This window comes from Sturnira hondurensis, unplaced genomic scaffold (genome assembly GCF_014824575.4).
Source record: "Sturnira hondurensis isolate 20B ecotype Veracruz unplaced genomic scaffold, ASM1482457v3 Scaffold0020642, whole genome shotgun sequence".
Lineage (NCBI taxonomy): Eukaryota > Metazoa > Chordata > Mammalia > Chiroptera > Phyllostomidae > Sturnira > Sturnira hondurensis.
This window is the reverse complement of record NW_028093273.1, coordinates 3,324,470-3,350,810: the sequence shown is the minus strand read 5'-3', so window position 1 is coordinate 3,350,810 and position 26,341 is coordinate 3,324,470. Positions and strand designations below refer to the sequence as shown.

The following is a 26,341-nucleotide window of genomic DNA, read 5'->3' as shown; positions in this document are numbered from 1 at the left end:
ACATAATGTTGTCAAGCATCTTTTCATATGGCTGTTGGTCATCTTTCAATGTCTTCATTGAGCCTATTTTTAATTGGTAATTCTTTTTTCATTGACTTGTAAGAATATTTTATAGACTCTAAATATCATACTGTCATCAGATAAATAATTTGCAAATATTTTCTTTCATTTAGCTTGCCTTTTTACTTTCTTGATAATATCCTTTGATGCGCAAAAGGCTTTAATTTTTATATGTTTCAGTTTATCTGTTTTTCTCTTCCTTTGCTCTCGCTTTTATCTCTAATAAGGTTTGCCTAACTTAAGAATATAGAAATCTAATTTTGCATTTTTTTCTAAGACTATTAGAGTTTTATCTCTTACATTTAGGTTTATGATTCACATTTTGCTAAGTTTTGTGTATTGTGTGAAGAATGAGTAGAAATTGATGAATTATATGTGAATATCCAGATGTCCCGGTACTACTTGTTTCAGCAATTTCCCCATTGAATGGGGAAATTTTTCTTTCTTTTGTTTTTATTGTTGTTCAAGTATACTTGTCTCCATTTCCCTCCCTTGACTCACTCCTACCCAGCCATCCCTACCTCCCACCCTCGATTTTACCCCCCTTTGGCTTGTCCATGTGTCCTTTATATATGTTTCTGACAACACTTCCCCCTTTTCTCCCCATTATCCCCTCCACCTCCCCTCTGGTTACTGTCAGTGTGTTCTTAACTTCAGTGTCTCTGGTTCTATTTTGCTTGCTTGCTTGTTTTGTTATTAGGTTCCACTTATAGGTGAGATCATAAGGTATTTGTCTTTCACCACCTGGCTGATGGTCTTGGTACCCTTTTTGAAAATCAGTTGGCTATAAATATATGGCTTTTTTTCCTGGACTCTTGCAATATTGCTGAATTATTAGCTCTAGTGAATTATTTGTAGATTCTGTGGGATTTTCTCTCTATATATAGAATCATGTCATCTGTGAGTAGAGATTTTTATTTCTCTCCTTCTAATTAGGTATCTGTGATTTCTTTTTCTCAGCTAACTTCCAGAACAGTGTTGACTAGCAGTGGTAAAAACCAGCATCCTTGTCTTGTTTCTGATTTTAGAGGAAAGCTTTCAGTCTTTCACCATTAAGACTGATTTTAGCAGCAGGCTTCCCATAATTGCCCTTTTGCAGGTTGAGAAAGTACCCTTGTATTCCAATTTTTTGAGGTTCTTATTTTTCTTATGAAATGACTTTTGGTTTTGTTAAATGCTTTTTCTATATCATTTGAGGTGATCATGTGCTATTTTTAATTATTCTGTTAATAGATTGTTTTATTATGTCTCTTATATGCAATCACTTATATTTCTGGGTAAATCCTACCTGGTCATTATGTATAAGTCTTTTAATAGGTTGTTGAATTTGGTTTGCTAGGAGTTTGTGAGTAATTTGCATCTACATTCATGAGGGATTTGAGCCTCTCGATTTTTTTTTTCTCATGATGATGTCTTTGCCTGGCTTTCATATCAGAATGGTGCTAGCAAGCCTCAGAGAATGAGTTAGGAAGTGTTCCCTTTTCTTCAGTTTTCTGGAAGAATGTTAGGACTGGTATCAATTTTTCAATATTTGTAGAATTCACCAATAAATCCATGCACTCATAGATGGTTCTATGTTGGGAGGTTTGGGTTACTAATCGAATCTTTTTACTAGTTTTAGATCTGTTCCAGTTTTCTGTTTCCTCTTGAAGCAGTTAATGTAATCTGTACATTGCTAAGAATTTGTCCATTTCATTTAGGCTACCTATTTTTGTTTGGTATACTATTTGTTTATACTTGTAATTCTTTTTATTTCTCTCAGGTCAGTAATAAGGACTCCATTTTCATTTCTGATTTTTTTTGTATCTTCACTCTTTATTTTATATCTAGCTAAAGGTTCTTTAAGTACAGTTTGTTGATGTTTTCAAAAGTGGCACTTTTGGTTTCTTTTATTCTCTTCATTGTTTTTCTCCTCTCTTTCATTTATTATTTTATCCCTTCTGGGAGCTTTGTGTTTAATTTTCTTTTTCTAGTTTTTTTCAGATGTGAAGTGAGGATATTTATTGATTTGGTATCTTTCTTTTTTAATGTTTGCATTATAGATATAAACTTCCTTATGAACACTGCTTTGGATACTTCCCATAAGTTTGGGCATGTTGTTTTTCATGTGCATTCATTTTAAAGTATTTTTAAACTTCCCTTATTTATTTTTAGAACTATTGATTGCTTAAGAATATTTTGTTTAATTTCCATGTGTTTTGGAATTTTGAGATGTTTCCTTCTGAAAATTACCAGAAACTTTGGATTTTACCTCTAGGATTTCTAGCTTATTCCTGTGTTCACTGTGGCAGCACATATACTAGCTTCATTCCATTTTGATTGGAGAAGATACATTGTACAAGTTCACTCCTTATAAATTTTGAAAAGCATAGTTTGGCCTAGCATATGTTCTATTTTGGAGAATGCTCCATATGTCTGCATTTGAGAAAAATGTGTATTCTGTTGCTGTTGGGGCGACTGTTCCTTGTATGTCTGTTCTAGCTGACTGGTTTATAGAATCAAGTTCTCCATTACTTTATTGTTTTTTTCATCTGGATTTCTGCCTGTATTGAGGGTGGGGCATTGAAGTCTTTTAACTCTTAATGCAGAATTGTCTGTTTCTCCCTTCAGTTTTGTCAACATGTGATTCATGTGTTTTTCGTATTTGCATACATGTTTATAATTATGTTTGATAAATTCACATTTTTATCATCATAAAATCACCTTTTGTAACAGTTCTTGACTTTAAGACTATTTTGGTTTTTTAATTAATTTATTATTTTTTTAATTTAATTCTTGTTCAAGTATAGTTTTCTGTCTTATATTCTCAGCCCTGCCTGCCCCCCGTCCAGTGCTCCCCACCTCCCTCCCATTTCCGCCCCCCACCCTTAGTTATTGTCCATGTGTCCTTTATACTTGTTCATGTGAGTCCATCCCCTTTTCCCCTATGGTTCTCTCCCCTCTCCCCTCTGGGCCCTGACAGCCTGTTCCATATTTGAGTGTCATTGGTTGTATTTTGCTTGCTTGTTTGGTTTGTTTAGATTCCTGTTAATGGTGAGATCATATGATATTTGTCTTTCACCGCCTGGCTTATTTCGCTCAGCATAATGCTTTCCAGTTCCATCCATGATGTTGCAAAGGGTAGTAGTTCCTTCTTCCTTTCTGCAGCATAGAATTCCATTGTGTAAATGTACCATAGCTTTTTGATCCAGTCATTTACTGATGGGCATCTAGGTTGCTTCCAACTCTTGGCTGTCGTGAATTGTGCTGCTATGAACATCGGGGTGCATAGGTTCTTTTGGATTGGTGTTTCAGGATTCTTAGGATATACTCCTAAGAGTGGAATTGCTGGGTCAAAAGGCAGGTCCATTTTTAGTTTTCTTAGAAAATTCCATACTGTTTTCCATAGTGGTTGTACCAGTCTGCAATCCCACCAACAGTGAACTAGGGTCCCTTTTTCCCCACAACCTCTCCAGCACTTGTTGTTTGTTTCTTTGTTTATGATAGCCATTCTGACTGGTGTTAAGTGGTATCTCATTGTGGTTTTAATTTGCATCTCTGATAGCTAGCAATATCGAGCATCTTTTCATGTTTCTCTGGATCCTCTGTAGGTCCTCCTTGGAGAAATGTCTGTTCAAGTCCTTTGCCCATTTTTAAATTGGGTTGCTTGTCTTCTTTGAGTAGAGTCGAGTGAGTTCTTTGTATATTTTGGAGATTAAACCTTTGTCTGAGGTATCATTGGGAAATATGTTTTCCCAAGCTGTTGCTTCTCTTTTTATCTTGATACTGTTTTCCGTAGCCATGCAGAAGCTTTTAATTTTGATGAGATCCCATTTGTTTATTCTTTCCTTTATGTCCCTTACTCTAGGGGACGTATCAGTAAAAATATTGCTGCATGGAATATCTGAGATCTTCTGGCCAATGCTCTCCTCTAGGGCTTTAATGGTTTCACGGCTTATATTTAAATCTTTTATCCACCTTGAATTTATTTTGGTGTACCGTGTAAGTTGGTGCTCAAGTTTCATTTTTTTGCATATAGCTGTCCAGTTCTCCCAACACCATTTGTTGAAGAGGCTGTCTTTACTCCATTTTATGTTACTGCCCCCTGAGGAGGACCTGCAGCCTCTTCGCTGTTCCCTTGTACCTTGTTGATCTGCGGTCGTCTCCTGTCCTCAACCTCTGGTCATTCAGTGTCCGCTACACTTTCTGGAGTCCTGCCTTCCTATATGCTGGGTCCCTGTTGAGTATCCGCTGCACTCCTCTGCAGATCAGCCTGGTTTTTCTCCGGTGCGTGGAGGGAAGTGAAATCCTCTGTCTTACTCCGCCGCCATCTTCCTCCTTCCTACTTTAAGATTATTTTGTATACTATTGATATAACCACCTAGCTTTCTTTTGGTTTACTCTTTGCATAGAATATCTTTTTATCCCTTCATGTTCAACATATTTGTGTCTTTGAATGTGAAGTGAGTCTCTCTCTAGACAGTATATTTTATCATGCTTTCTCACTTATTCTCATAGTCTCTGTTTTTAAATTGATGACTTTAATCCACTGACATTTAAAGTAAATAGAGTAGGACTTCTGTCAATTTGCTATATGTTTACTGTATGTTTTATACCTTTCCCCTCAACTTTAATTCTGCCTTCTTTAATGTTTGATTTCATTTCAATTTTTCCTATTTTTTTTTCTGTATACACTTTAGTTACTTTCTTAATTGATACCATGGAGAGTTTTCGGACCATAAGATGCACCTAGGTTTTAGTAGAGGAAAAAAAATTGAAGCAAAAAATGTGGTAAAATATTGAAGAACATAAATAACATAATATTTCACCAATGTAAAAGTAAACAGAACTCAACGGCATCATTAACCACTGTTGTTCCAAATGGGAGGGGGTGCATCTTATAGTCTGAAAAATATGATAACATTCTAAATTTAAGACAATCTAGTTTAAATTGATATTAACTTAGCTTCAATAACCCACAAAAACTCTGCTCCCCAAGAGGTAAATTTGTCCCCTTTTTGTTACTATTTTCACTATTTTCTATGCCTATTAACCTAGATATATGATTGTTTTTATGCATTTGTCTTTAAACCTAGAGGAAATAGAAGAGTTAGAAAACAAAACTAAAATAATGCTGGATTTTATATTTACCAATGTAATTCTTTATTTCTTAATGTAGCTTCTAGTTACTGCCTGTTTGTTACTGCATGAACCCTCCTGTTAGCCCGAAGGGCTCCCTTTAGCATTTCTTGTAGGGCAAATCTAGTGACAAATTAGGTCAGCATTTGTTCATCTGTAAATGTTCATTTCTTTTTAATTTTAGAAGGATAGTGTTGTCAGATATAGAATTCTTGGTTGACATGTGTTTCCTTTTAGCACTTTGAGTGTATCATCTCACTGTCTTTTAACCTCTGTGGTTTCTGGTGATAAATCAGCTATTCATTTATTAAGTGTCCTGTGTATGTGATGTTTATTCTCTCTTGCTGCTTTGTTTTAGCTTTTGGCTGTTTAATTATGTGTTGTGTGTAAGTCTTTTTGAATTCATCTTAGAGTTTGTTCAGCTTCCTTGTTTAGGTTCATGGCTTATACCATGTTTGATAAGTTCTGGGCCATTATTTCTTCAAATATTTCTGTCCCTTTCTTTTTATCTTCTTCTGAGATTTGAAGCATACCTGTGTTGGTCTGCTTACTGGCCTCCCACCTTAGATACTGTTCAGTGTTCATCTTCCTGTTTTTTTCCTCCATTCTCAGTACTTTCACTTGTTCTATATTAGAGTTCACTATTTTTTTTTTTTTGATTTGGCTGCTCAGATCTGATGCTGACCTCTCTAGTGGTTTTTCATGTCAACTTGTAATTTTTACCTCCAACATATTTTTTTTTATTTTTACAGTTCTATAACTTTATTTACATTCTCTGTAGATTTTTTCTCCTAGATTTTCTTAGTTCTTTATCTGTGTGTTTTAAAAAAGATCATTTGTTCATTTAGTTAGTTAGCTCTTTCAGTATATTTAAGAGAATTGTTTACTATCTTTTCTAGTGTCAGTGAATTTTGTGCAAGAACTGTAAGGCACACAAAAACTTCTTTGGGTGTTTTTTTAGGGACTGAAATTCAGAAGCACAGACTTGAGTAGGTACTCTGTGTTCCAAGGAGAAAACAAAAGGACAGAATTTATAAAGATCAAAAAAGGGGGCTTTGAAAGGGATTATGCAAGTTGCTTTGAAAGAAGTGTGACTGGGGCAGGCAATCTGACCTACATTGTTATAAATGATTAATTACTTATGTCTCTTGCTTGGTGAAAAATTTAGTTGTTAATAGAGAGTTCAGTGATGCAGAGTCAGTTCCAGGAACTGTATCTGGATGTATGTAGCTTTGTTGTTTATCTCAGTTCAAAAGTTCTGTTTTACGTGGAAGTACATATTAGCTCACCTTCCTGGAGGCCTTTTGGTTTCATTTCAGATTGTTCTCTTGACAGTATAAACTTAATTTTGCTGTTTTTCTTTTGTATTCCTAAATACCATATCTTGGCTTTCTCTTTATGTGCATTCTTTGTAATTTTTTGTTGGAAACTTGGCATTTTGAATTGTATAGTGTAACTCTATAGAAATTAAATTCTCTCCCCACACTTGAGTTTGTTCCTATTGTTGAGGACTATAATGGGTAGAATTGTTTTCTCCCAAAAGATATGTCAAGTTTTAAGCCCTAGTACCTGTGAATGTGACCTCATTTTGAGATGGTCTGTTTCCAAATATAAAAAGGTTAATATGACTTATGTCCTTATAAGTAGAGAGAAATTTGAACACAGAAGAAATAGGGAGACTGAAGAAGGTGATTTAAAGACAGACACAGAAAATAATGCCATGAAATGACAGGTAGAGGTTGGCATATTAAGCATTGTCAGCAACCACCAGAATCTTGGAGAAAAGCTTGGAACATGATGTCTTGCAGAGCCTCCAGAAGGAATCAGTTTTCTGACCCTTGATTTCATAATTTTGGCCTCCAAATCTGTGAGAGAATACATTTTTATTTTAAGATGCCCAGTTTGTGATAATTTGTTATTATAGACTTAGTAAACTTAATAACAGTAAATTTCCCAAACTATTTTTGAAATGACCATTTTTTTGTCCTGTGAGGTCACTGTTATCTCTATTCCACTATTTCATTGGTTAGCTGGTGAACTGACAGATTTTTTCTTAATTTCCTGGAGCCAAATCAAAGCAAAGAGAAATACCATGTGTCTTTGCACTTGGCTGTGAGCTGTGGCACTTCTTTAGTGCCATGTCAGACTGCCTGCATCTCTGCTTTAGCCTTCACGTCCTAATTGCATGGAGCTCCCAGACTTGTATTACAAACAACAGAAATGTATTTTTCACAGTCCTGAAGACTAGAACCAAGATCGGGTACCAACATTGTTGGGTTCTAATGAGCATCCTTTTCCAGATTTCAGGCCACTGACTTTGCTGTGTCCCTACATGGTGGAAGGGGCAGGAATCTCTCTAGTCTCTTTTATAAGACCAACAATCCCAGTCATGAGAAACTTTGCCCTCATGACCTAATTACCTCCTAAAGGCCCCAGTATGATAAAATTGGGATTACGATTTCAACAAAGAAAGTGGAGGGACACAAACATTCAGACCATAGCAGCTTATATTAGTCTCCTGGCTTCAGCAGGCCGGGCCCAAAGTGTTTTCCATTGTCCCCATAGTCACTGCTGCAATGAGGACTAGGTTGATAGCCATTTAAACAAATATGGCAGAGTGCTTCCTTTCTGAAATTAATCTCTCTTTCCCTTCATTTAGCACTTTGCTGGTTGCTGTAAGTTTTTTATTAAATTCCAGACTTGCAAAACCATTAATTCTGGCGGTTTTTACTAGCTTAATAGTGCCTGTTTCATTGGAGAGAGTGATTCTTTGAGCACCTAACTCTGGCATTTTAAATGACAATATTCCATTAACATTTTTGAAGATTCTTATTTTAGAGCAGTTTTAGGCTTACAACAAATTTGGGCAGAAGGCACAGACATTTCCCATGAGGCTCCTGCCCCATACACATGCAGAGTCTCCCCTCTTTTCAGTATCTCTCACCAGATTGGTACTTTTTCTTTTTTAAACCAAGGATGAACCTCATTCACATGTCATGATCACCTGAAGTCCCTAGTTTACATTGCAATTCATTCTTGGTATTGTACATTTTATGGCTTTGGATTCTTATGGTGTCATACAGAGTATTTTTACTGCTCTAAAAATCTTACGTTCTGCCTAGTCATTCCCTCAGCACTGACCAATGATCTTTTTAACTGTGCCCATGGTCTTGCAATTTCCAGAATTTTATGTAGTTGAAATCATACATTATGTAGCTTCTCAGATTGGCTTTTTAACTTTGTAACGTGCATTTAGGTTTTCTCTGTGTACTTTTATGTCTCATAGTTCATTTTCTTTTCGTGTTTACTAGCATCCTATTGTCTGAGTGTACTAGTTCCATACACCCACTGAAGGGCATCTTAGTTGCTGCCAAGTTTGGCAGTTATAAAGAAAGCTGCTTTTTCAGCATCTATCAATATCATCATGTGGTTTTTATCTTTCATATTGTTTGTGTGAGATATTATGCTTATTGATTTGTATATATTATACTGTTTATGGGAGACCTTCTTGCTAACACTTGTAAATAATTACAGATCAGCAAATCTATTAGCATGCAGTCAGTTTATTAGTGATCTGTTTCCATGGAAGAGAACGGGACTAGCCAGGGTTGGGGGTGAGAGGCAAAATTTCAGTGCAAAGCAGGGAGGCGAGGAAGAGCAGCTGAAGACCAGGGTGGCAAGCCCCCAGGTGACCTGAGGCTGGGTAACCAGAAGCCGGGTGTCCAGAGAGCTGAGAGCACCTTGAGTCCCCTGAGCCCCCAAGAAAGAAAGTGAATAATTTGTTCTGAGGACTTACCTAGTTGGTCAGATAAGAGAAAAAAGTTAGATATTGATTGGCAGGTAAAGGTGGTGCCAGCTCTCCTGGGGGGATGTGACTACCCAAACATAGGTATGTGTTGGGGTCTGTTATCCTGGATCCTTATCTAGACTCTATTTGTTTATCTAGTGGTAAAACAAATACATGACAGTTAATTAAAATTGGGGCACTTTCCAAAGTTATTTATGGGCTCCTCTGTAAGCATTTGGGACTCCCTCATAAAACCAGATGACCAGAGGTAGAGAGTTAACCAAAGTTGTTTTATGGGCAGTGTGGACCCTCTCCCACATTCCAGGCCCTGGGATGAAAGCCCAGTTTCAAGGCTTTCTTTTCCAGATAGTGGAAATGCTAAATAGAATTTCGAGGACTTCCTTTTTTCTTGCTAACATAGTATTTTTTGTGGTGTTGGAACAACCTGGCAGTATTACCAGAACAGGCTCGGGACTACTGAGTTAGTATGCGAGACGCGTTTCCTCCCTCTTTCCTGCCTCGGTTAACTATTTATTCTACCTAAGAGGTAAAAGGTGTTTCCTGGCCATCAGGACATACTAGACACTGGCCAGTAGCAGCAGTGCAGTCTCAGAGTTCTTCCTATGTTGTCTCCTGCCTCAGTACTATCCTTGCATCCTTGGAACGAATCCCACTCGATCATGATGTATGATCTTTTTAACGCACTGCTGGATCCGGTTTGCCAATATTTTGTTGAGGATTTTAGCACCTATGTTCATCAGCAATACTAGCCTGTAGGTTTTTTGTTGTGTCTTTATTTGGTTATTGAATTAAGATAATACTGGCCTCATATAAAGAGTTTGGGAGTTTCCCCCTACTTGGATTTTTTGGAATGGTTAGAGAAGAATTGAGGATAGCTCTTCCCTAAATGTTTGGAATTTAAAATTCTCCTGTGAATCCGTTTGGCCCAGGGTTTTTGTGTGCTGGGAGTTTTTTTAATTTCTGCTTCAATTTCACTAGCTGATAGCAGTCTACTCAGGCTTTCTGCTTCTTTACTCAATTTTGGAGGATTATATGTTTCTATAAATTTGTCCATTTTGCCCAGGTTGTCCAATTTTTTGGCATATAGTTCTTAGTAATTTCTTACAACCCTTTGTATTTCTGTGGTATAGGTTGTAATTTCTCTTATATCGTTTCTGATTTTATTTGTTTGGATCATCTCTCTTTTTTTTTTCTTTATGAGCCTGGTTAAAGGCTCTTTGACTTTATCTTTTCAAGAATGAGCTTTTGGATTTATCAATTCTTTGGCATGTTCTTTAGTCTCTATGTCATTTAGTTCTGCTCTTATTTTGATATTTCCTTCCTTCTACTTGCTCTGGGCTTTGTTGTTCCTCTAGTTTTTGTAGATGTAGGATGAGGTTGTTTATTTGAAATATTTCTATCTTTTTGGGGGGTAGGCCTGTATTCCTATGAACTTCCCTCTTAGGACCCACCTTTACTGCATCCTGTAGGTTTTGATAAAGTTCAGCACCCATTTATGATAAAAACGCTCAGCAAACTGGGAATAGAGGTAGCATACCTCAACATAATAAAGGCCATATATGAAAAACGTACAGCCAACATCATATTCAACAGGCAAAAACGACAAGCTTTCCTCCTAAGATCAGGCACAAGACAAGGGTGTCCACTTTTAGTACTTCTTTTCAACATAGTATTAGAAGTTCTAGCCACAGTGATCAGACAAGAGAAAGAAATAAGAGACATCCAAATTGGAAAGGAGTAAGTAAAGCCGTCACTGTTTGCAGATAAAATGATAGTGCACATAGAAAACCCCATAGACTCCACCAAAAAACTACTTGACCTAATAAATGAATTCAGTAAAGTGACAGGATACAAAGTCAACATTCAGGAATTGAAGGCAGGTTTGTACACCAACAATGAAACATCTAAAATATCAGAAACAGAAATTAAGGGAAAAGTCCCACTAGCTATAGCAACAAGAAAAATAAAATGTTTAGGAATAAACCTAACCAAGGAGGTAAAAGACCTGTACTCAGAAAACTGCACAACACTGAAGAAGGAAATTAAGAAAGACACAAATAAAATGGAAGTATGTACCGTGTCCATGGGTTGGAAGAATTACATCATTAAAATGTCCACACTACCCAAAGAAATCTATAGATTCAACACAGTCCCTATCAAAATGCTAATGACATATTTCACAGATATAGAACAAATATTTCAAAAATTTCTGTGGAATCATAAATGACCCCAAATAGGTTCAGCAATATTGGGAAAAAATAGAAGGGATCAAAATATCTGATATCAGAGTTTATTACAAGGCCCCTGTAATCAAAATAGTCTGACATTGGCATAAAAGCAGACACATAGACCTATGGAACAGAATAGGGAGCCCAGAAATAAACCCATGTTAATATGATCAGTTAATATTTGACAAAGGGGGCAGGAGCATAAAATGGAGTAAAAATAGCCTTTTCAATAAATGGTGTTGGGAGATCTGGACAAGTACATGCAAAAAAATGAACAAAACTAGACCAACTTACACCTTACACCAAGATAAACTCAAGGATAAAAGACTTAAATGTAAGTCTTAAATGTAAGACTTAGATAAAAGTCTTAGAGGAAAACATAGGAAAATTTTAGATATCCCATGTAGCAGTATTTTCACTGATATGTCCCCTAGAGCACAGATGGCAAACACAAGGCCCCTGGGCCGAATCCAACCCTCCACCTGTTTTATCTGGCCTGGCACCTTGTTTTTACCCAGCAGCAGCACCTCGCTCTCACCTGTTACAGAGTAGTTACATTTGTACAGTCCTAAAACTACATTCGGCCCTTTGAAGGCAACTGTGAGGCTGACGTGGCCCCTGGTGAAAATGAGTTTGACACCCCTGGCCTAGAGCAAGGGACATAAAGAATAAACAGATGGGACTTCATCAAGTTAAAAAGGTTCTGCCTGGCTAAAGCAAACATCAACAAAATAGAAAGAGAACCACCATATGGGAAAAAATATTTGCCAGTGATACATCAGACAAAGGTTTGATCTCCAAAATGTATACGTAAAGAACTCACATGACTCCACACCAGGAAAACAAATGACCCAATTAAGAAATAGGCAAAGGACTGAATGGACACTTCTACAAGGAGGACACACACAGTGCTCATAAACACATGAAAAAAAGCTCAATACCTCTAACCATCAGAGACATGCAAATTACAACCAAAATGAGATAGCATGTCACACTGGTTAGAATGGCCATTATAAATAAATCAGATAAGAAATGCTGGCGAGGTTGTGGAGAAAAGAGAACACTATTATGTTTGTTGGTGGGAATGCAGACTGGTGCAGCCACTGTGGAAAACAGTATGGAATTTCCTCAGAAAGCTAAAAATGGAACTGCGTTTCAATCCAGTGATCCCATTGCTGGGATTATTTCCTACGAATCCTGACATGCCAATGAAAAGAACTTATGCATTCCTATGTTTATAGTAGCACTATTTATAATAGCCAAGTGCTGGAAATAGCCTAAGTGCTCATCAGTAAATGAGTGGGTCGAAAAACTGTGCTACATTTACACAATGGAATACTGTGCAGCAGAAAGAAGGAGCTTACTACCCTTTGAGTCAGCATGGATGGAACTGGAGAGCATTATGCTGAGTGAAATAAGCCAGGCAGTGAAAGACAAATGCCATAAGATCTCACCTAGAAGTGGAACCTAATCAACAAAGTAAACAAATGAGCAAAATAGAACCAGAGACTTGGAAATAAAGAACAAACTGACAGTGACCAAAGGTGAGGGGGAGAGGGCAAGCAAAGGAACACTAATAGAGGACTCTTGAGCATGGACAGTGGGGAGGGGATCGATAGAGCGAGAGGATAGGGGAGAGCATTGGGGAAAAGGCATGACAACTGTAGCTGTACAAAAATAAAAAGAAGTTGCTGTAAACATCCATGTGTAGGTTTTTGTATAGATAAGTTTTCAGCCTCTTTGGGTAAACACTAAGGAGCATGATTACTTGATTGTACAACTGTAGTTTTGTAAGAAACTGCTAAACTCTCTTCCAAAGTAACTGTACTATTTTGCATACTCCCATCAATGTACTAAGAGTTTCTGTTGTTTCACATTCTTGCTATTATTTGGTGTTGGTCACTATTCCGGATTTTGGCCATTCTAACAGGTGTGCAATAGTATCTTATTGTTTAATTTGTATTTCCCATATAATATATGATCTAAAGCATCTCTTTCTTTCTCTCATTTTGACTCTGATAATACCCCATCAGGGTAGGAACTAGTTTCTCTAAAAGCCAGGCCTTGTTAAGAACAGAGTCCTCTGGCATATTTTTAAATGATTTGTCTCCCTCTCCTTGCTTGAAAGTCGAGGGAATTTTTCTGCAATATTTAGTGTGGGAACCTGGTCAGATTTCTGGAGATATCCCAAAATACTATGGAGGCTTTGCTATGACTGGGTCTGCCTAGAGTTTTGAACACTCTTGAGTTCTCCACACTGTCTCCAGCAATTCATCAACCACAGTTCAGGTTTTCAGCCTTGGTACTGATATCCACAGTGGTTTCCTATCCTGAGTCTCTCCTCTGGTAAACTGTGCCTCCCTGTATTCACTGTCTGTCTCTCTAATCTTGGGGGCAGTGGTTTGGTGCTTGTCCTGCTGCTGCAGTTTTTTATGTATCCAAGAAGAGCTGTTCATTTTCCAGTTCAGCTTTTTACCTGTTAGTACCGAATGGTGACTTCCAAGTTCCTTTCATGGGGAACCAGAGAACCCTAACCCTTCATGGCTTTTTTATGTAGAAATCAACATGTGAATAGGGTTCCGAGTGAATTAATCTTTTTCAAGTCAGATCTAACAGTTGTATATTTTGTTTGATGTGAGCAGACTGAAATAGCAGGAAATGCAAAGTGAAGTTGTTTTTTTATTATTTTCAATTTGAAAAATACTTTATAGTTCTATCGATTGCTAATATTTATCTTATCTTTTCCATGCAGATTTGAAACCAAAATAGATTCCTTTCACGTTGCTGGCCTACCAGACAATTCAGCAAAACCTCGCCTTCTGTCTTCATTGGATAATGCAACATCACTTTTCCGGATTACATTTGAGACAAATCCATTAGATGAAACTGTTGCTCAAAGGTGTATTATAGAAGCTGAGCCTTTAGAAGTGATATACGATGCAGTAAGCATTCTTTAAATTTCTAAGTTTTCATACATTTCAGTTTGGTTTGATTTTTGTGCCTAATTTTAACAATGCTTATTTTACCAGAAAACAGTGAATAGTATAGTGGAATTCTTCAGACCTCCAAAACAGGTCAATTTAGCACAGCTCACTTCAGCGACTTTGACAAAGCTTGAAGAATTTCGTGATAAGACAGCAACAGGTAAAAATGCCAGTATTTATTTTGGTGAATTAAATACAGAATAATATACTAACCATTCAGGCATTTAAATCTGATTTTAGTAATGTCTTCTTTTTTTACTTTATTATTATTACTTTTTATTATTATTGTTCAGTTACAATTGCACCACCCTTTTCCCCATTACTGTCCCCTACCCCGGTCGCCAACCTATTGTCCATGCCCATGAGTAATGTCTTCTTTAAATTTCTATCTAGACTAGATACAATTTAATTGAAAATAATTTGGTACATAATCATTTCTTACATTCAGGTCAAAACTATTAACCACTTTCAAGTTAATCACAAAATTTTGTTAGGATTTTTGAAATTCTGTTTATTACAGAAACTGGCCTTTGAATTCTTCTATAAAATCATAGGGCTTCTTGAAATGGTCTTTTTTAGTTTAATCTCTGCCCTTTACCATTTAGCTCTCTGTGACCTAACTTACGTAACCTCTGAACAGAATGTTCTTTTAACTGCACATGCTTCTGACACAGTATGAGGTTATACACATTAAATAAACTACATCACTTAAATTTTTCATTCTAGCCATTCATAATTTTACATACTAGGTTGTTACTGTCATTTTTAGTTTCTCATAATTCATGTCAGAACACGTTAGTTCTTGTGCGGGTTTTGTTGTTGTTGTCCTTTGTGAACTGAGGCACCTTTCGGCATCTGAATGTCAGATGCCCTGAACCTTAAAAATTAACATTGTTTATTGATTCAAAATGATTCAGTGGCTGTTTACAGAATTTCATCTTTGAGGAGTAGTTCCCATCTCGTGGGGTCATTATAATTTGATAATTGATAATGATTTTAGATTTGGGACTATAAAATTGATTAATTTGGTATATAAATCACATGACAATAAATGGCTTAAATTTATTAGAATAAAATCTTAAGTGAATGGCAGGAATCTAAACAACAAAACAAACAAGCAAGCAAAATATGACCAATGACACTGAAATACGGAACAGGCTGACAGGGTCCAGAGAGGAGAGGGGAGAGAATCATAGGGGAAAAGGGGAGGGACTCACATGAATAAGTATAAAGGACACATGGACAATAATTAAGGTGGGGGCAGGAAATGGGAGGGAGGTGGGGAGCACTGGGGGGGGCAGGGCAGGGAATATAAAACAGAAAACTGTACTTGAATAAGAATTAAATAAAAAAAAAGAAAAAAAAACTTAAGTGAATGGAATACCTAAGGAGTAGAGAACACTGGTTTGTTGCCTCTTCTGGTTTACATATGCTTTTATTGAAGATGATTGAATAATTCAGGCTGCTTCTTGTCTCAGTGACATCACAAGGATCAAGAATCATTGTTCAGTAAGGTATATGTACCTGTGTTAAGTTCATGATTTGGAAAGAATTACATAGATTCTCATATAGCAGTTACGAATAAATGTTTCATAAAACTTAAGTTTTTTAGATATATTATCTCTTGAGTTTTATCCCAATTGATTTTGGGGTTAAGGATATTTATTTGAGAAATCATTCTAATTTTACACTCAGTTATATTTAATTAGGAGTGTACACATTGATAACAAACATTTTTACTTTATATTGAAAATATTTTGCTGTAGGTCATTTTAAAATAAATTCTAATTTCACATTCATACATTTAATAATTCTCCTTCTTGAGTAATTTGTGAAAAATATTGTGATGATTTGTATTTTTTGCAGGTCTGTTGTATATTATTGAAACACAGAAAGTTCTTGATCTCAGAATTAATTTGAAAGCTTCATATGTTATTATCCCACAAGGTGGAATTTTTAGCCCAACGTCAAATCTGCTTCTTTTGGACCTTGGTCATTTAAAGGTATATAGTAATAATATTTATTTTGAAATATGGAATGTAGGGTATTTTTTTGTTTAAAATGTATTTTGTATTTTGGACTGATTTGGCATATTGCTTTTTAGATTTATGGTACATGGTGGGATTTGAGAAATCTTGTCTGGTGAATAAATTGAAGTTTCAATTCAGTAGGTAGTTTTCCTGCATTTCTAAAAGCAAAATGAGTAGTTGAACTCTCCAAGTCAGGGGTGAATTTAAGAATCACTTTTATGTGTAGCATTTGAGAGTAATGCTTAAAGAATTTTTTTTCAGTTGAAGTTTAAAGTGGATTAATTACAATATATAGATTGTTGGGAGTTCTGGTAGTAATCAAATATATCTCTATCCTTCTGAAATTTTTTATGTACATAACTTTAGATACTGACATTTTAATATTTCTGTTAAATAGTCCCACATTGAGAGATGGTCATATTGCATTTACCTAAGTCATTTAACTTTCAATCCAACTATGTGTGTTTTTCTTCTTTAGTTTTAAGTAGAGGATATTTTTTTTGTTTCCAGATCTACACTGTTCATATGATAACTGCTGACTACATGTGGTTGATTAAGTTGATTAACATAAAGTAAGAAAACCCTGACTGGGTAGCTCAGTTGGTTAGGAGCATTGTCTGGATATAAGGTTGTGGCTTTGATCCCATCAGGTCACAGAGAGGAAGCAGCCAATGAATGCATAAATAAGTGGAAGAACCAATCAGAATTTCTCTGGGTATATCTCAAAATCAATAAAAATTTTTAAATAAAGTAAGATAAAAATTCAGCTCCTTAAGCACATTAGCCACATTCCAGTGTTTAATAGTCACAAGTGGCTAGTGGCTACTATATTAGAGCACAGATGGAGAATGATTTTATCATTGTAGAAAGTTCTGTTGGATAGCACTGCTCTATCTCACTAAATGTAGAGGAATAGCTGTAACTGTTTAAAGATCCAAGAGGGATGGATAATATTAGAATGCCCTTTTTTGCTACCTAACATATGTATGCCTTTCCTTGATATTGACATTCTCCCTTTTCTGTGTTTCACTCTTCAGTTGGTAATTATGTAGGCAACTGGTGGAGTCAGAGTTGCAGTATTTATACAGCTAATTATTCATATGTAGATTTGGTTATACCATTGGATCAAGGAAGCCTGGTATAATGGAAAGAGCATGAGGTCAAGAGTAAGGGTATCAATGTAGTTTTGTGAGCTTAGGCAATTTGCTTAAACTTTTGCTTAAAATTCATTACCTTTTAAAGAGAGGTAATCAAGTTTGACCGTATACACAAGAACTATATGAAACAGGGGAAATGTTAAAATATATATATATGCGTGTGATTTAAGTAAGATCTTTATATACTGTTGTGGAGTGATTTCCAGGATGTTTATGTGAAAAATGGAGTGTGCATAGTATATCAATAAAGAGGAGATATAAGTATAACTTGTTTGGGGTAACATAAATGACAGAGTTGGGGCTAAAATTCAGTGCTCCTAATATTTAGTCCTGGACTTTTATTTACTTTATTTTTATTGTATTTTTTCTTTACCATTTAATCCCCTTATACCCTCCTCGTCCCCACAGTCACCACACTGTTGTTTGTGTCCATGAGTCCTTTTCCTTTTTGCTCAATTCCTCCACCCCCTAACCTCCCACCACTTAGCTGTCATCCCACACTCTCTGAGTGTCTCTATTTTGCTGTTCAGTTTGTTCATTAGATTCCATGTATGAATGAAATCATATGGTATAATCTTGGACTCTTAGGTCTTCAGGGCTGGGAATATAAGACAGAAAACTACTTGAACAAAAACTAAATAAAGAAAAAAATTTTTTAAATGTCAAAAGTTAGAAAACAAAAACTGTGCTTTTTAGCATAGTCATTTAATTAGGCTATTGTAACCTTTTAAAATGTAGGAAATGATAATTCTCATTAAAATAATCAAATGTAGGCCCTGGCTGGCATAGCTCAGTGGATTGAGCACAGGCCTGCGAACCAGAGGATCGCGGTTCAATTCCCAGTCAGGGCACATGCCTGGGTTGCAGGCCAGTTCCCTGCAGGCCAACTCCCAGCAGGGGACGCGTGAAAGGCAACCATACATTGATGTCTCTCTCCCTCTCTCCTTCCCCTCTAAAGATAAATAAATAAATAAATAAAATTAAAAAAAACATAATCAAATGTATCAAATATATTTGCTTTAGAAAGCATATTTTATCTTTACTACACCTTCAATACTTTGAAAATAAGTGCCTGTACTTAATTTTCATACTAAAGTAGTAATTTAAGATGTATTGATTTTTAAATAAAATTTGTAATGGTAAAAAAAATTATATATATACCTGTCATGATGCCAGAGAAATGTTTTATAAGCTATATATGTCTCTTGTTTTTATTAAAAAGGCTTCATAACATATTTTTAAATAATTTAGATATATTCATTATTCTCTAGGCCTGGCTTGGTTTCCGTCTTTTAATGTAAATAATTAGGAAATATAACATAATATATTAAAATTCACTTTATATCTAACCTTATTATACATGTTATGGATAAAGACATTTCTAATAGCCTTATGTCAGCTTGAGTTTATCCTTTCCTATTAACTCTTTTATTATATTCTGAAAGATAAAAATCTTATCTTTCACATTGAAGTATTTTTGCTAGGTCTAAACTCTTGAAATTAATTTCAAGGTGACAAGTAAAAGTCGTTCAGAACTGCCAGATATGAAACAAGGTGGGGCCAAACTTGAAGAGCTAATGGACAGAGCTTACGATTCCTTTGATATTCAGCTTACAAGCATACAGCTGCTCTACAGCAGAGTTGGTAAGTGTGCAGTTCGTTATATATTGTTCAGTTTACTGAAGTGATTAATTACATTTTTAGACAGTTTCTCTGAAGACCTTCATTGTAAATATGTTAGAATTTTCACATTTTTTTGAAATTATAAGTGTATGGTAGACAGGAGCAGTATTTCAACTAAGAGTGATTTTACCTCCTAAGAGGCATTATCAATGTCTGGAGACATTTTTGATTGTCACACGTGGGTAGTGGGGGCACTACCAATGTCTAGTGCGTAGAGCTTAGTGATGCTAATGAACATACAATGTACAGGAATGTCAGCCAAGACATATTTGGCAAAAATGCCAGTAGTGCCAAGATTGACAAACCCTGTTTTAGACCACTGTTTTCCAGCAGCTGGACAAGGTTGGAAAACACTGACACATTTTAAAAAATATTTGCGTGAGACAGTGGGATAACCAGAAGAGACTGCTGAAGGGTGGAGGCAACTAGCCCAGGGGTTTTTACAGCCCCAGCCATAAATATCCACTCAAATACAAGGAGAGTCACTCTTTTAGGTATCACTTTACCCTATTCACTTTGCTGTACTAATTAGGAGTCTTTGATCCAGATCTAGTTGACAGAACCCGAAATTCCTTTGTCAGTAGCTACTAAAGGATAGTGAGAGAGCCCCGAGTATTCGAGCCCTCTTTTCACTGTGCCGTGCCGCTGTAGAATCCCTGGAGTGTTAGTGAACATTCAGGTAACTCAGTAAAGGTGGACTGCCGACTGTGTTAGAGATCTCTATGTATTTGTATGGCCAAATTCTAATTAACTGAGCAAACTAATGAGATGAGAAGCAATGGAGAATCCAAAGTAATGGCTGTTAAAAATATCAGTTTACTTAGGACTGGAACATTTTGATTATTTGTCTTTATATTTGCTTTAGGGTAATGAATTGGTGGTGGTTTCTACCATATTCTAGTTGGTGTAGAAGGAACCCAGAAGTATAGTGGGTAGCACATGTAAATTGTTCGTAGAAAATTCACAAATGTTTTCAGGGAATAAATTACTATATTTTGGTATGTTTGATACATTTTGATCATTAGTTTTTGAAGCCCATTAACTGTACTTAATATTTAAAATATTGAGATGTTTTGTGAAAAAATTAAATATATCATTATTGTCTGAGAATTACTGGAATTCCTTGGAATGTTTTTCATAGGCATTAACTATTAAATAATTAAATCATTTTGAGCAAGGTTTTATGACATTGAGTTACTTTATGTAATTGCTGTATATTCTCTTGGTAAGTTCTAAAATACAGGTTTTTAAATACTGTATCTTTTTAAGTATATTTTATTGATTATGTTATCACAGTTGTTTGAATTTTTTCCACTTTGCTGCCCTAGGCCTGGTATCCCCTGTCCTTCCAACAGTCCCCCTCTAAGTTCATGTCCATGGGTAGTGCATGTAAGTTCTTTGGCTTCTCCATTTCCTATACTGTTTTTAACATCTTCCAGTCTATTTTGTACCTACTTATTATGCTTCTTAATCTCTGTACATTTTCCCCACTCTTCCCCCCCTCCCCAGCTGGTAAGCCTCCAAATGATTCTGTTGCTGTTCTGGTTGTTTGCTTTGTGTGTTCATTTCTTTAGATTCAGTTGTTGATAGTTGATGTGGACTCTGGCCAGCAGTGTCCATGGTGTTGTGCATGAGATGAACAAATTCACATGGACTACCGAAGTCCTGTGGAGAAAAAAGGGACAGCATGCTTGCTCTCTCAAGGGGAGAGTGACTCGACCTTTGCCTTGACAGGCTTTTATTGGCTTTCTAATAGCATATATCATAGCACACATTCGTTATGCTCAGGTTTGCTTTAGGTAATTACTTTTTACAGATAACAAAGGAAAGAATGTTACTGATTACTTCTTACAGATTAACAAGGGAAAAATGTTGCAAATGCAAGGGAACAGTAAGAATAATTGGTCTGGTTACATTCCATCCTTGGGGGAATTAGCACAGACTTCAGGAAGTTACTTTAAAGATATGCAGTAAGCATTTTCTGCCTCAACTCAGGGTGAGAGAGTTTTAGCAAGAGCAAGCCTCAAAGCAGCCTAGGTATAATGCAGGCCTGATTTCCTACAGGAAAGCCAATCTGTGGGTTTGGCATCCTGCGTGCTAACATGTGCCTATGGGCTTTCCAACAGGGTTGGGCTACATTTGCCATTCCATGCAGATAGGTTCCATATAGATATTTGTGAATTTGTTGCCTTTTTAATGTTCATAGTTTTGATCTTCTTTTTCTTAGATAAGTCTCTTTAACATTTTATGTATTAATGGCTTGGTGGTGATGAATTCCTTTAGCTTTACTTTGTCTGGGAAGCACTTCATCTGTCCTTCCACTGTAAATGATAGCTTTGCTGGATAGAGTAATCTAGATTGTAAGTCTTTGCTTTTCAGCACTTTGAATACTTCTTGCCCACAAAGTTTCTTTTGAGAAATCAGCTGACAATCTAATGAGACTTCCTTTGAAGGCAATTCTCTGCTTTTCTCTTGCTGCTTTTAAGATTTTCTCTTTATCTTTAATCTTTGACATTTTTATTATCATGTGTCTTAGTGTGGTGCTATTTGGATCCAACTTGTTTAGGATTCTCTGTGCTTCCTGGACTTGCATTTTATTTCCTTCACAAATTGGGAAAGTTTGCTTTCATTATTTTCTCAAATGAATTTTCAGTTTCTTGCTCTTCCTCTTTTCCTGGCATCCTTATGATTTGGATGTTGGCACATTTGGAGATGTCCCAGGGTCATCTTATACTGTCCTTGCTTTTTGAATTCTTGTTTCTTTCTGTTCTGGTTGAGTGTTTATTTCTTCCTTATGTTCCAAGTAGTTGATTTGAATTCTGGCCTCCTTCCCTTCACTGTTGATTCCCTGTAGATTTTTCATTTCCAAATAAAGAAAAATTGTAATTTTCTTTAGTATTTTCTTAGTATAAAATTGAAATTAAATCTGTTTTACTACCTATGTCTAGAAATCTAATCTGTTGTTGACTTGGTTTTTCTTGACCAAGAAACATTTTATCTGACTCATGGAATTATTAGGTTCAAATGAGACAATGTATATAATATATTTTAGTGCATACCCTTGGGTGTTTTTTTAGCATATGGGCCTATGAGTATATGGAATATGGAATTTGTGGTGTTTATGAGTGAGAGTATTTGTGAATGCATTCTTTACATGAGTTATATAGTTTTATATCGTGACTTTTCTTTCACTTACCAGTAATATTTTGGGCACTTGAGTTCATGGTTTTTATTGGCTATCTAATGTTCTAAGCCTGTGTTGTCAGTTATTTAGCCATTTTCTTACTCAACATTAAGGCATGAAATACTTAGCAGACCTGGATGTAAATTTCAACTTTATTACTCACTAGCCTTTTGGTAGTAGTAAACAAGTTATAAATTCCTTTGTGTCTCAGTTTTCTAAAATGGGATGATTATAAATCATTGTGAGAATTATATAAAAGTTTAAACATTGCCTGAGAACAGTACTAGTTACAAATGTTAAGTAAATGGCAGCTTCTATTAGTTAATACTGGAGAACTGTGCTCTCCCTACCTTATTCATTAGTGCCTTGGAGCCATGTTGTTTTTGTAGATAAGGTATCTGGTTGAAGTAATTACCAGTGAAAGCACAGCAGATTTTATTAAAACTATATTGTTCTTAATAAGCATTTTTCCTATTAAAACATAGAGAGACTTATGAAGCAGCAAAAGGAATATATGAAAGGGAAAAGAATTTACCTGCCAATTATGTGTACCTGGGTGTGGCGGACTCCGGCCAGCAGAGTCCGCCTGTTGTGGCTGACAATGAGAATAAATGCATGAGCATCAACAATCCTGTGGAGAAAAAGGGGATGTCATAACTGCTCTCTCAAGGGGAGAGTGCCTATGGATGCCTCGGCCACTCCCTCAAGAGGAAAACACCTCGACCTTTGCCTAGATAGGCTTTTATTGTTTTTCTCGGGTCTTACATCAGAGGAAGATTTATTATCTATTACATAGAATATTATTGTCTACTTTTTAGGTATAATCAAGGAAATGAAAATAACATGCAGAGGGGAATGGCAATGAGCTGATTAGCTCTGTCTTTGGGAAAGTTTATACAGGCTTTGGAAATTACCTTGAAGATAGACAATACACATTTGTTGTTTTAGACCAGGGTGGTGGAGTTTTAGTAAGAGCAAGCCATGACAATCTGTATGCATTTTCTGGGCCTGATTCCCACAGGAAAACTGGGTTTGAGGGTCTGGCTCCTGCCCACCACTTCACTTCTGTAGGTTTTCCATACAGAGCTGAGTCACATTTGCCAGACCAAAACAAACCAGTCCCCTCCACCTGGGCATGTGGTATTATGATTATGTAGATGCGTATCATGCAGTTTGTAACTATGAAGTATTAAACATAATTTTACATTTGATATCTTTTAAATTATACGTGTGTTAAACATACTGTTTTTGTAATTAGGTGATAATTGGAAAGAAGCACGAAAACTCAGTGAATCTACGCAACATATTTTGGTACCTCTGCACTTCAGCGTGGAATTCTCAAAGGCCATGGTTTTCATGGATATAAGGATGCCTAAGTATGTATCATCTGTTTCATGAAACAGTAATTCTGTAGCTAAGGAAATACCATATTCATTGATTTATTGTGTGTGTGAGATTAAAATAAATATAACCGGATACTTACCATTTTTAGCTGAATAATTCAGTAACATGAAGTACACTCATATTGTTGTGGTGCAACCATCACCACTATCCATCTCTGGAACTTTGTCATTTTCCCAAACTGAAACTCTATACCCATTAAACATTAGTGTCTTTCCTTTCTCCCTTCCCCCTTCCCCCACCCTATCTTATGACAGTCATATCTGTGTTATATCTCTGTGGATTTGATTACTCTAGGTACAGTTGACCTTTGAACACCATGGGTTAGAACTCTTTGGGTCCAATTATATGCAGTTAAAAAATAAATATACCGTTGTTCTTCCATATAGCTGGGTTCGCATCTGTTAGTTCAGCAATACATAATGAATAGGCTGTGTTTCCATATACTTTATTTAGAAAAGTAAGCCACACCCTGGATTAACCCATGACCATAGGTTGCCAGCCTCTGGTTCAGTACATGACAGCCAAATGTGATCACTGCAAGGGAAGTGACTCCTGGAAAGCCACTTGAATTAGTATCCTGTGATACTAAAATGGCTATAACTTAGGGTTAGAGAAGTATACTGGAAATAACCACAGGGAGAAAGGATAATGACTTCAAAAGATGAAATCTGAGAAGCTTTTTAAGAAATTTTGTAACTTGTGAGCAGTATATATTTGATAGCATATAAAATCCTAGAACTCTGCAAATATCAGGTAGGTTTTTTTTGAAGTTTGAATTTAGAAAGTTTAAGGCAAATAAAGGAAATTCTCTTATTTGGGAGGTAGTGTGTCGGCACCTGTCATCTTCAGGTCACACAGGCACATTTAAAGAAATTGAAAAGTTTAGGTATATTAATGAGACCGCTCCATAATATATTGCTAAGTTAAACTGGTATGTGTGGGATTAATTACAAATATTTAGTCTGTCAGTAGTAAAAGAAAGCTCATAATTTTCTCTGTGTAATTCAGTTATATTTTGAGAATTATAACCTTAATAGTCAACGTGAATTGAAAAGTAAGTTTTAGGAAAAGTGTGCAGATTAAAACAAAAGTGCAATGAATGAATATTTACTCTCTCTTTGGTGTCAGTCTCTTTTATTATTATTTTAAAGACTTTTGGGGGCAGTTTTAGGGTCACAGAAAAATAGATAGGAAGATAGATTTCACATGTAAGTACCCCCTACATGTATTCACTTATACATAGCATCAGCCATTAACAAGATTCCCACTGGAGTAGTACATTTGTTGTAATCGATGGACATACATTAAGCATCATATTCACCCTAAGTCCATTGTTTACATTGCAGTTCATTCTTAGTGGTGTGTATTCTGTGGTTCTGGACTAAAGCATAATGACATGTATTCGTCTTTATGGTGTCATATAGAGTGTATCACATAGAGTATTTGTACTGCCCTAAAAAATCTTTTGTGGTCCACCTATTTATCCCTCTACCCTCCTGAAGCCTGGGCAGGCCCTGACCTTTTTACTGTTTTGGTAGTTTTGCTTTATTTAGAATTTCATGTAATTGGCATCACGCAATATGTAGCCTTTTCTGATTGGCATCTTTCACTTAATACTATGCATTTAAAGTTCTTTCATGTCGTTTCATGACTTCCTAGCTTCTTTTTAGTGCTGAATAATGTTCCATTGTCTAATATACCACAGTTTATCCATTTACCTGCTAACAGATATCTTGGTTGCTTCCAACTTTTGGTTATAAAGTTTATGTGGGTAAGTTTTATTCATAAAAAACTATGAGTAAAGATGCTATAAACATTTGTGTGCACGTTTTTGTGGGGACATAAATTTCAGATCATTTGGGTAAATGCCAAAGAACTCAGTTTCTAGATCATATGGTTAAACTATGTTTACTTTTGTGAGAAACCACCAAACTTCCAAAGTGTCTGCACCCTTTAGCATTTCCAATAGTAGTGAATGAGTGTCCCTGCTGTTAACACATCATTGTCATTATTTGGTATTGTCAGTAGTCCAGATTTTGGTCATTTTAATAAGTGTGTTTTGGTATCTCATTGCTGTTGTAGTTTGTATTTCCCTCATGATATATTGTGAAGCATCTTTTCATACATTCATTTGTTATCTGTATATCTTTTTTGATGAGGTATCTGTTGAAATTTTTATCCCATTTCTCCAATTGGATTGTTGGTCTTACTGAGTTTTAAGAATCCTTTGTATATTCTTGGATAACAGTGTTTTTTGAGATGTATCTTTTTCAAATATTTTCCCTCCATGTGTGGCATGTCTTACAATTCTCTTAATATTGTGTTTTGTAAATCTGAAGTTTTAATTTTATAAGGTCCAGCTTATCAATTACTATTTTTCATAAATTGTGCTTTTGTGTATAGAAAGGTCATGGCCAATACCTAAGGTCATCTAGGTTTTCTTGAATTTATCTTTTTGGAGTTCTATAGTGTTTGGATTTTACACTTAGATCTGTGATCCATTTTAAATTTTTGTGAAGGTTAAGTTTGTTGTCTAGTTACATTTTTCTTGCATGTAGGTGTCCATTTATTTCAGCCCCATTTGTTAAAGAGAATGTCTTTGCTTTTTTTTATTGCCTTTGTTCCTTTGTCAAGTTCAGTTGACTATATTTATGGAGTTCTTAGGGCGTCTATTCTGGCTAGATG

General features: G+C 35.9%; 1 protein-coding gene across 3 annotated transcripts in view; it reads left to right on the top strand.

Moving 5' to 3' along the window:
- VPS13A (vacuolar protein sorting 13 homolog A) overlaps nt 1-26,341 on the top strand; it is a 213,835-nt gene that overhangs the window by 56,553 nt on the left and 130,941 nt on the right. For all 3 annotated transcript variants that reach the window (XM_037030342.1, XM_037030343.1, XM_037030344.1), the window contains exons 18-22: nt 13,967-14,156; nt 14,244-14,358; nt 16,065-16,201; nt 18,897-19,029; nt 23,511-23,628. In XM_037030342.1, the coding sequence (XP_036886237.1) occupies nt 13,967-14,156; nt 14,244-14,358; nt 16,065-16,201; nt 18,897-19,029; nt 23,511-23,628 (693 nt within the window). The remainder of the gene's footprint in view (nt 1-13,966; nt 14,157-14,243; nt 14,359-16,064; nt 16,202-18,896; nt 19,030-23,510; nt 23,629-26,341) is intronic.